This window comes from Diospyros lotus, chromosome 1 (genome assembly GCF_014633365.1).
Source record: "Diospyros lotus cultivar Yz01 chromosome 1, ASM1463336v1, whole genome shotgun sequence".
NCBI lineage: Eukaryota > Viridiplantae > Streptophyta > Magnoliopsida > Ericales > Ebenaceae > Diospyros > Diospyros lotus.
In genome coordinates, this window is record NC_068338.1 from 34,127,914 (window position 1) to 34,139,998 (window position 12,085).

A 12,085-nucleotide genomic window follows, 5' to 3' on the forward strand; every position below is an offset into this window, starting at 1 on the left:
TTATTTTTAAAATTTTGAAAATAATTTTTTAATGATATTTTATTCAATAAATTTGATTATTCAGTAAATTAAATATATTTAATATTTATAAATTATTAAGAAAATATCTACATTTTAAAGTTAATGAATTTTGTAATATTTTTTTCTATTATAATAATAAAATATGAATAAATAAATAAATAAATGTATTTTGAGTTTTGAGTTTGTTTTGGATGAAAATACTCAAAATAACTTTTTTGTTGTTTTGAATTTTTTTTATAATTTTTTTTCAAAAATATATTTTTAAAAATAGTAAAGAGAACGCGTTTTCATTATTTTAGAAAATTGAAAACTAAAAATGACTTGAAAACAGTAAAGAGAACGCAACCAAGATTCTGATAATTCAATTTTTATTAGTATTTTAATTCTATTAGTATATATATTATTTTAATAAAAACTCATTATCATTATAAAAGTGTTAATCAACTAATCTGAATTGTTTAGTCAAATCTTTTTATGTCCCTAAACTGAACGTTTTATTATTTTTTGTGTTAAAAATAATTTTTGATCAAAATCTTAATTTACTTTATTTTTTAAAACATCTTCAATCTTCATTGAGAATATATATATATATATATATATTTGATGTGTCACATGTCAAAACTCAATTAATAGACTCAATAAAAAATTATAAGAAAAGCTCAATGGAAAAAGACCAAGGGACCAAATAAATCTACCCAATAAATATAAATTAATTAGGAAGCCTATGAAAAAAAAAAACCCAAAAGATGTACATATACAATAAGAGTTCAAATAAGAGTCTTTGACCAAAAGGTCCCAGAGATCATTTCAGCCGATAAGTCTTTGGGAGAGAGTTGAAATAATCATATTTAAGAGGTCTCCGAAAAAGCCTTATCAGATTTTCAGAGAATCACGAGATCTCCTCGAGAAGTCTCATGTGAGGTACTCTCAATGAAGAAAGAGAAAACATATAACTTCAAAAATTCCTCCAATAATTTATAAAAGAATAAGCCTTATCCACAAGATTTCAAGTCCTAAACAATCTTTATATACTAATGGTACTTATAACAAAGTATCCAACTTAATTATAAATAAACAAACTCTTGTTTCTCAAAAATAAATAATTTCTATCCACACAAAAAAAGCTTTGTCACCTCTCTTGAATACAAGGATTTGGCTTAAGTATCAAATGTTTTGTGCAAAAATATCCTACATCTTCTGATTATTTTATTTCTTGCTTACAGAGTTTTATAGCTCGAAAATAATTTACTAATATCTAGATTATATTATTGTGTCCACATAATAAGGATATTATTACTTTGAATATTAATATGTTCAGGTCATGAAATAGAAAAAAAAATAAAGAAGCGACCATGGGATTTGATTAGAAAATAAAATGAATTGTTAACTTCAAGGTATAATTAAATAGTTTTGTTGATAATAATTTTTTTAAAAATATATCAAAACTTTCAAGAAAAACAAATGATGCCAATTGTTTTTTATAAATCAATATGATGAAATGAATTATTATTATCTCAAAACAATTGTTTCTCAAAAATATTAAAATTTATCAAAAAGAATTATTATTTGGTCAACCATTGTACGATTTAATTGACCAAAGTCAATTAGTAAGTTCTATAATTGTGCAACAAAAATCATATACGATTGACCAAATTCAATTACATAATCAACCAAAACAAGACAAATTTGAGCCTTGCTATGAATAAATTAAATATATAGTCGACTAGAAATTTCCAATAACTGATATAAATTTGTTGTCATATATCAGTTAACAAAAGGGTTAATTACACTAATAATAACTCAATTTTGTATTTTATTACTGTTTGGTCATTGAATTTTGAAATGTTACCTGTTAATCACTGATATTTCAAAACGGTTACTGCTTAGTCACTGAAATTTGAAATATTACCTGTTAGTTACTGATATTTCAAAATTATTACTACTTAATCACTAAACTTTAAAATATTACCTATTAATTACTGATATTTCAAAACTATTACTGCTTAATCACTGAACTTTAAAATATTACCTGCTAATCATTGATATTTCAAAATCATTTTTCACTCGTCACTCGATAGTCACTAAACTTTAAGTTCATGAGTGACGAATGAGGAACAGTTTTGAAATATTAATGACTAACAGGTAATATTTTAAAGTTCAGTGTAATAGTTTTAAAATATCAATGACTAATAGGTAACATTTTAAAGTTCAGTAACTAAACAGTAACAATTTTGAAATATCAATGACTAAGAGGTAACATTTTAAAGTTTAATAACTAAGCAGTAATCGTTTTGAAATATCAGTTATTAACATGTAACATTTCAAAGTTTAGTGATCAAATAGTAATAGAATGCAAAGTTGAGTTATTATTGGTGTAATTAACTCGTTAACAAAATGTTATAGAATAATCGATTGAAAAATATTTAAATATGTTGAATAATTACACTAATATTTTAGAATATTTGAATAAGATTGTGGCTATTTTTTGATGATTTTACTTCAAAAATTAATTTTCAAAAACCAATTATGATTATTTTTCTTATTTTTTCAAATTAAATATTCTCTAAATTTTTGGTATGAGTCGCAAAAAGGATTAATTTGTGGGTTTTATTTTTTATATGTTATGGGTTGGTCTCATCTTTCTCTACATACAAGTTCAAACCTAAGTTGTCTAGATATAAATATCTTTTAATATTGGTTATATTCTCTTGCCCCATTAATAAGCATTCACAAGATTAAAGAATGAAGCCTTAGGGTATAGATCGGATGGTGAAAAGGTAAATAATATGTCGATGTAATTTGATGGGTCGTGAATTCCATTTCTCCCTTATGCAAGAGCTAAGACTTAGTTTGGCTAAACTTTTTTTTAAGAACTAAAAAAATAGGTAATATTTAAGTTGTGTAATAGCGTTTAAGTTAGGTAGCATTTAATCCGATAACGTGTTTGGATAAATGTATTTTTAATCTATTATTGTAAAATTATGTGTTTGATTTGTAAAAACTAATAAGTCGTTAAAACTTGACAAAAAAAAACTAAAATGGACATGCCATTGAATAATGTAAATAAAATTCAAAATATATATATATATATACATATTTAAAAAAAATTGTAATTGATGTTCAATTGCTAAAATACTTATAATTACATGTTAATAAATTATAAAATAATTTTTAAAATATATAATTTTTTACTTTATGTATAAATTTAATTCATATTAAGATATTATATAAAATTATTTATTTTTAAATTTTATCGATACATATCAAGTATTTGCCATTTAAATAAATATTAATACTTAGGAAGGAAACCATAGGGTTTTAGATATTTATCAACAGCACGACAATGGCGAAAGTAAATCTGGAAATAGGAGGCAACAGAGACACAACCAAAGAAGAGACCCGAGCAATGGCAACATGACGGCGAATCTAGAAGCAGGAGACGACAATGGCTGCTTGCGTTACTGGAGGCGATGGCAGCGATGGGCGGTGCTAGGCAGCGAAGGTAGTGATGGCCGGCAACATCAACCGTTGTGGGAAGGGATCCAGCGATAACAATAATGGAGGAGGCACAAATACTGTGAGAGAAGAGAGCTTCATTGAAGGAAAAGAGAAGGGTCAGCAATGTATATGGATAAGAAGTGTAAATATTGAAATTGACAGAGAACAAAATCGTCATTTCATTAGTCAACTCCAAAAGCTCCCAGAAGCTTTTTTGCAAAAGCTATTGTCCCAGAGCTTTCCTTAAACGCTAATACATTAGCATTTAAGCTATGCGACTTTGAAGTTGTTGGTAAATCCAAATAGGTAAGAAAATAAGCCTTATAGTTTAAATCCTATGCTAATAGCTTATAAGCAGTTAAATCACATTACCAAATGAAACATAAAGACTCAATCTGTGATTTATCTTTCCCTACGTAATCGAGGGCATGAGTATAGAAAATCGCGTAAGGATAATCATCAAAAAAAGAGATGAAAAAGTCCCAATACTAGATATTGGAATGCAAATTGATTGCAAAGGAGGTGTTTTCTAAGTCAAATGTGTCTATAAATCCTTGTTTGTCTTGTGAGATGGTATTCTAAGCAATATCTTATAGACCCCTGTATGTATGCTAGTTTTTATGAACAAATTAAGATATGTTTAAAAGATTTAATCTCACATTCATTATGATTGTGATTTGAAACTTGTAAATAGATAATTCTTAATTTAATTATTAATGGATTACATCGAATAATTTATGAGATAAAGTAACTAAATTATTGTAATTGGGTGTCTCGGACAAGTAATTATACTTGTTAATAATTTGAGAGATGTAATCAGCTATTTAAAATTATTTTATTTATTTATTTATTATTGTGAACATAAATTATTAAATTAAACCACATTAATTTTTTATATCACGTTATTTTCTCGTGGATTCATACATTTAGATGGTGTGAGCCAATCATAAATCATAATAATTATTGTAAGAGATAATTAAGAAATAGAAAATAATTTCTACTCCCAACTTGGACTTCGTTTGCCCCTAATTTGTGTTGTGTAAGGCTATCTCTAACATTGCTAATTTTGCCCCCTAAATCAAAATTTGAGTGAGGGTGATGAAAAAAATTGTTCCAATGCAAGTAATCATCGTCAATTTTGCTTGTCATTTAAATAGTGAATCCCAAAAATTTTGTTGCTTTTACATATTGTTGTCATCCACTATAATCTCAAGGGAAATTCTATTCAGAACCCGAAAATTTACTCTTTAAAACCCACGTCCCATCAAAATTTTCAATAATTTTAATATACCTCTTTTACCCCCACAACCCATAGCAAACTCTCTTCTCCGATCACCTCTCATCCCCAGCCATCACCTAAATATATAAATACACACTCACACACACTTATATATATATATATATATACACACAGCATAGCCGCGGCCATGGCAGCCGCGACCATGCAACCCAGCACACACACACATATACACTCACACACCTATACAAATATATATATACACACTCACACACACTTATATGTATACAAGTTCCATGGCCGCAGCCATGACAGCTGCGACCATGGAAACCCTCGCACCTCGCGGTGCGGGGGTTTCAGCAATCCCCGCACCGCGAGGTGCGGGAGTTTTTGAAATCCCCGCACCTCGCGGTGCGGGGGTTTCAGCAACTCTCGCACCGTGAGGTGCGGGGATTTATAAAATCTCCGCACCTCGCGATGCGGGGAATCAAGCCTTCCCCGACTGCTGGGAAGGCTTGATTAAATTTGTTTTATTTTAATTAAATTTATTTTATTTTATTTAAATTAAATTTGTTTATTATAATAAAATAAAATAAAAAATAATATAAATAAATAAATTCTAAATATCTGTATTTTAAGTAATTATAAATTAACTAATTTTAAATTTTAAATCATTGTAATTAAGTGTTGAATTTTTAATACTTAAAAAAATTTAATAAGATAAATTTAAATATATATATATCTTTACCTAATTCAATAAGATAAATTTAAAAATCCTATCATCATTTAAAATATATTCTTTTTAAATATATGTAATTATAAAAAAAATATATTTTAAATGATGATAAAATTTTTAGATATGTGTATCTTCAAGTAATTTAATAAGATAAATTAATTAATTTTAAATTCTTTTAAGTATTAAAAATTCAACACTATGATTTAAAATTTAAAATTAGTTAAATTATAATTACTTAAAATGTAGAAATTTAAAAATTATTTATTTGTATTATTTTTTAATTTTATTTTATTATAATAAAAATTTTAATTAAAATAAAAATAAAAAAATATAAAAAGTCTTCCCGACTGCTGGCAGTCGGGAAAACCTAGCTTTCCCAACTGTTGGCAGTCGGGAAAACCTGACTTTCCCAACTGCTAGCAGTCGGGGATTTCAACAATCCCCGCACCTCGCGGTGCGGGGGTTGCTGAAACTCCCGCACCGCAAGGTGCGGGAATTGTTGAAATCCCCGCACCTCGCGGTGCGGGGGTTGCTGAAACTCCCGCACCGCGAGGTGTGGGAATTGTTAAAATCCCCGCACCTCGCGGTGCGGGGGGTTGCAAACTCCCGCACCGCGAGGTGCGGAGATTGCTGAAATCCCCGCACCTCACGGTGCGGGGTTGCTGAAAACCTCCGCACCGCGAGGTGCGGAGGTTTTTATGGCCGCGGCTACCATGGCCGCGGCCATGCTTTTGTGTGTGTGAGTATGTGTATATATATGTGTGTGTGTGTGTGTGCTGAGTTGCTGTGTGTGTATATATATATATGGGTGTGTGTGTGAGCTTGCTAGTTGCATGGCCACGACTGTTATGGCTGCGGCCATGCTCTGTATATATATATATATATATATGTATGTGTTTGTGTGTGTATATGATGTAGGAGGGAAAGAGAGATGCGAGATGATGGTCGGTGATGAGAGGTGATCGGAGAAGAAGGTTGGCTGTGGGCTGTGGGGGGGGATAAAATAGGTATTTTAAAATTATTAGAAATTTTGATAAGACGTGGGTTATGAAGAGTAATTTTTCGGGTTCGCGATAGAATTTCCCTAATCTCAAATAGTGGATCCCAAAAATTTTGCTGCCTTTATGTATTGTTGTCATCTACTGTAATTCTATCTTTTTTCACAATATTGTTATCGCAGTTGTAATAGTTACTGTTAAAGCACGAAGTTCCGATAAAAAAGATAAATTTGACAAATTATAGTATAATCTATTTGTTATCTGTTTCAACAGACACAAATCTAACCCATGAGTCCAATCCATGCAAGCTTAAAAAAAAAATGAAATAACTTTTTGACCCAAAAAATGATGATATTTTTTTTTTTTTTCCAAATCCAAGCCCAAATCTAAAATTAAACCCAAACCTAACCTCTAATTCTCAATTTCAAATTTCATCATCTAATGTATAAGAGTTCGAATTCATCACTATTCCTTTGTCTCTAGTTAGAATTTATTGCCAATCGCACACCATCGACCACCATTACAGTTCGTTAAATTCTGATTTTTTGTTTTTTTTTTATTGATGAAATTTATAATATAATTTTTTTAAAACCCCTAAGATAATAAACTCTAGACCCGCCTATGCACTGGAGACGGCATCTAAAATCTATCTTGCTTGCTTTGTTTTTTTTTTTCGAATTTATTTATAGAATATTGAACTTTTTCCTGTGCGTGCGCGCGCGAGAGAGAGAGAGGGAGCTTTCACGCATGGGAGATTTCTCGGGAGGCATCTCAGGCCAGGAGGGACCACCCCCTCCTGTTGTTTTTTCTTTCATTTTCCCTTTCACTTTCACTGTCTCTCCCACCAAACTCCACCAACCCACGGCAGCCTTTTTCTTTCATTTGCTTTGACTTCTGCAAATTTTTTTTTTTTTTTCCATTTTACTCGGTAGTAGTTGTTTTCTTTTTTCTGGAAAATTTTATTATTATGGAATTAATTCGATTTTTTTAAAGCAATTTAATTTAAAAATATTAGTAAATTGATTTTAAAAATATATTAAATAATGTTAAAATTTAATACAGTAATATTTATTATTAAATTAGAAAATATAGATTAAATTTTTACAGTATTAAAAATTACAGGTAAAGTAAAAAAAATAGAATTAATGTTTATTAATAAATAAATAAAATGAGAATTTAAATAGAAAATAAGATAAGAAATGAAATTATAGAAAATGGTTAAAAATAGATAAAAGAGAGCTAACTTGGACTAATGCTAACTTAAAATTCTAGTCCACATAGGTTGTCCCAGACAACAAGAAAGATGTCACAGCATACGTCAATGCCCTCTAATCATACACTAGATATATATGAATAAAGCTATTTACTAGATATATATGAATAAAGTTATTTGTATAAAAAAGGTTACATAAAAAGTTATAAAATGACCAAATTACCCCTTCTTTGTCTCCATTGTCTCGCCTCGCCTCTCCTCTATCTTTCTCTCGCTTAGCCCTCGCTACTTGTCTCCCACCTATGTTGCACGGAAACGGAAACATAAAAATGAATATTTTTCTAAAAAAATAGACATAAATAGAGTTCGAAATAAAAATAAGAGATGTTTTAGAAATGAAGAAACGACTTTTATGAGGTGTTTTCATGCGACATAGCCTCTCGTCGTTGCCTGTTGCACCTCGATTGGTTTGAGTGGTCGCCAGTTACTAAAGATTGTAGCGGGGAGGAGGTGAGGCGGCAAGGTGCAGAGGGACGAGAAACGACAAGAAGGGAAGGTTGCAACTGCGAGAGGAGGCAAGACGGCAACGAGGTTGTAGGCGAGGGCGAGGCGGGTGGGGAGACAAGGGAAAGAGAGAGAAGAGGATGAACAAATCGCGATATATCGCGCCTGTAAAAGGGTTCTGTGAACCCCTTCTATACAAATAGTGCAGTTTAGATATATATATATATATGTATATATTAATGTGACATCGAATAAAATATTATAATTTTGTGTTTAAATAATATTATTATATGTATATATTATTTATTTCTAAATATCACGAGCAATGTTAATAATAAATATAAAGATAATAATTAAGTTTTAATAAATATAAATTATTTTGTTTATTAATTAAAGATTCTAATGCATTTAACAAGTATTACCCAAATATTAATGGTGTGACTTGGGAACTCAGTAACGTGCGTTTGAAAAGTTGGGATGGAATTTATTTTTTAATTAAATTTTAAGAAATTTCATTGAATAATTTTTTCTTTTTGTATAAAATTCAAAATCCATCTTAGTTTATAAAATAAAGAATTTTCTTAAAATCAAATAATTAAAATTCTTATGGATGGGTAAGAATTAAAATTCTATAAAATTGAAATTTCGGCCTACTTTCCATCGCTTCCATCGCAATCAAACACATGTTTTTCTATAGAGCAAGAGAATACGACAAAGGGGCTTTAAGAATGAGAGTAAGAAGATAAAATTGCCTCCACCTACTTTGTAAATTTGCAATGTGGACTACTACCATTCTCTCTCCTCTCTCTTTTCATGACTGTTGCCTTGTCATTGACCTCGCGGCTATCGCCTCCCGTCACCTCATCGATCATCATTGTATTTTCAAGTTGTGGCGAGATAAGGTGACAATAGCATGGTAACAAGGTACGGCGGCAAGGCAATAACCATGAGAGATGGAGAGAGCAGAGCAAGGAGAGGAGAGGGCAATTTCATTTTTTTTTGGTCCCATTTCAATAACCCTGCCAGTTTTCTGGGCTTTCAAGACTTTTCCATCAAAGACACCCTAATAGTATTTATTTAATATCTGCGCATAACGCCGTCTCATAACAAATTCTTCCGCACAGAGCAAGCTGTCCGGCCGGCCTCTGAACTTCAAGCAAGCGGAAATGGAGAAGCAAACCAGAGGCTACAAAGCTCACGTTCTCGTTATCCCCTTCCCTGCCCAAGGCCACATTAATCCAATGCTCCAATTCTCCAAGCGCTTACTCTCCAAAGGCATCAAACCCACCTTCGCCAACACCGTCTACATCTCCAAGTCTATGCACGGTGCCGACGCCGCCTGCTCCATCGCCCTCGCCACCATCTCCGACGGCTACGACGACGGTGGACATGCCCAGGCCGAAAGCCCTGAGACCTACCTCGCCAAGTTCGAGGAAGTTGGGTCGCGAACTCTAGCCTCTCTCATCAAGGAGCTCGTCGACGTCGGCCAGCCGGTTGATGCCGTGATCTACGACGGATTCTTGCCGTGGGCTCTCGATGTGGCCAAGGAATTTGGGCTGGTCGGAGTTGCGTTTTTCACTCAATCTTGCGCCGTCAACAACATATATTACCATGTCCAGCGGGGGATTCTTCCGGTTCCGCTGTCGGGTTCGCCGGTTCTGGTTCCAGGGTTGCCGCCGTTGGAGCCATGGGAGACGCCTTCTTACGTGCATGATCATGGGGCGTATCCTGGTTTCGTTCACATGGTGCTGAATCAGTTCTGTAATATTGAAAAAGCGGACTGGGTCCTCTTCACCGTTTTCTACAAGTTGGAGGAAGAGGTAATAATAAGGATCTGAAATATTTTCATGATACATGAATGTTCGTTTGTTATTTTTTTTTAACAACAATCGTTTATACACATAATATATAGCCCAAATGAAAGACATCGAGCAGAAATCAAATAACCAAAAATCAGGGGCCAATTATCGGGAGACTCTCAATATATGTAGTGGCATGCGAGAATAAAACAAATTGAAGAACCAACAAGGAATTGGTACGTAATTCTATGGTAGAAATCACTAGGCCTTACCTTAGCCAAGGCTTGACTCTGATATATATATGATGTTAGAACAGCTATTTGATTAAAACAAAGACTATGTATATGGAGAATTTGATACCATATCAAGAGAAACACTGAATTGATCAAATCAATTAATTGTGTAATGTTTAGAATCACACCTACGTACCATGTTAACACCCATAAATCCGAATTTGAATTTTAGACACAGAAAAACAACTATATATAACATCATAATACTAGACTAACCCTTGGTTGTCACAATTGTGTGCTTAATTTGTTCTACGAATCAACTTGGATATCTAAAACTGATCGTATATTATGATTAGGTGTTGGATTGGATGTCAAAACTGTGGCGGGTGAGAGCAATAGGCCCAACGCTTCCATCCATGTACGTGGACAAGCGGCTCCAAGACGACAAAGACTACGGCATCAACCTCTTCAAGCCACACTCCGCCGCCTGCATGGACTGGCTCAACCAGAAGCCGCCCGGCTCCGTCGTCTACGTCTCCTTCGGCAGCATGGCCGATCTCGACTCGGAACAAATGGAAGAGGTCGCCTGGGGATTAGACCAAAGCAACTACAGCTTCCTGTGGGTGGTGAGAGCTTCCGAACAAGCCAAGCTGCCGAAAGATTTCGAGAAGTCCGAGAAGGGGCTGGTGGTGGCGTGGAGTCCACAGCTTGAGGTTTTGTCTCACGAATCGATGGGCTGCTTTGTCACGCACTGTGGGCTCAACTCAGTGTATGAAGCGCTGAGCTTGGGAGTGGCTATGGTAGCGGTGCCGCTATGGACGGACCAGACGACGAACGCCAAGTACGTGGAGGATGTTTGGGGAGTGGGAATCCGAGCGGGAAAGGACGAGAAAGGGGTTGTGCGAAGAGAAGTGTTGGAACATTGCTTAAGAGAGGTGATGGAAGGAGAGAGAGGAAAGCGGATTAAGGAGAACTCGGCCAAGTGGAAGAGATTGGCGATTGAGGCGGTTTCCGAAGGCGGTTCTTCCGAAAAGAACGTCGATGAACTTGTGGATTTTCTCCAGAATCTTAACACTTCGTTTTGAGTGTTGGCTAGCTGGCCCCGCATGCATCCTGGGGATTTTGGCCAGATAATGCTGATTTTACCAAAAGTATCAAGTTTTCATAGCCTTTTGATTGTTGATTTGATTTCTCTCTCTCCATTTTGTTGCATTAATTTATTGAAACTTCTTATTGAGATTGTTCTTATCATCTGTCTTTTTGCCTTTTGGGTACATAACACTATTGTCGATGATAGCAAAAGACATTAGGTTTCGCAGCTTTTAACCGTATTTTATTAAGCTTTTTTTTATTTCTTTATGCAGCGTATAAGTTCAATCAAACACGTGTTAGAGGACTCCAATCTTCGTTTGGAAAGCAGCCCTGAAGAATCAAAGGCCTGCCCAAACACGCAATCTGATTAAAACCCTTTGACTGATTGTAGCCGCACGACGACGGCAAGTGTTGATTTATTTTATATATTTATCGTGGTTTATAAAAATGAAGGGATCAACGTCGCTAGCTGCTAACCAAGTTATATTGTAAAGAACATCAACCGCACCAAAATAGGATGCCACTTGGGATGACAAAATGATTCTGATGGTAAATGAGTCATATTATTTGTACAGAATATATATTACAGAAATATTTATAGAAGAATTAAAATATTTATTTTGTCTCTGTAATTAATGACCTAAATGCCCAAAACATCTCTCTCTCCCTGTCTCTCTCTCGCTCTCCTTCTCACACCATCGGCCCCAGCAGTAGCAGCGACAAGCGACGGCAGCAATAAGGCAAGGCGAGGTGA

The 12,085-nt window shown here is 33.6% G+C and overlaps 1 protein-coding gene and 1 long non-coding RNA gene across 3 annotated transcripts; one reads left to right on the forward strand and one right to left on the reverse strand.

Annotated features, from left to right (window-relative positions):
* Positions 1–9,183: 9,183 nt before the first annotated feature.
* Positions 9,184–10,664, reverse strand: LOC127793258 (uncharacterized). Its single transcript, XR_008021290.1, has 2 exons — positions 10,516–10,664; positions 9,184–10,008 (listed from the first exon to the last, which is right to left on the reverse strand). It is a non-coding gene; the product is annotated as an uncharacterized LOC127793258 (long non-coding RNA).
* LOC127793247 (UDP-glycosyltransferase 74G1-like) lies at positions 9,374–11,963 on the forward strand. Of its 2 annotated transcripts, XR_008021287.1 has the most exons (3): positions 9,374–10,027; positions 10,596–11,390; positions 11,604–11,963. XR_008021287.1 is itself a non-coding variant. In XM_052324084.1 (2 exons), the coding sequence occupies exons 1-2, from the start codon at positions 9,374–9,376 to the stop codon at positions 11,322–11,324; spliced, it is 1,383 nt and encodes a 460-aa protein (XP_052180044.1). In that variant the 3' UTR covers positions 11,325–11,490. The 2 variants fall into 2 exon arrangements, 1 of the variants encoding a protein (XP_052180044.1); XM_052324084.1 differs by lacking the exon at positions 11,604–11,963 and having other exon boundaries at positions 10,596–11,490.
* The last annotated feature ends 122 nt before the right edge of the window (positions 11,964–12,085 follow it).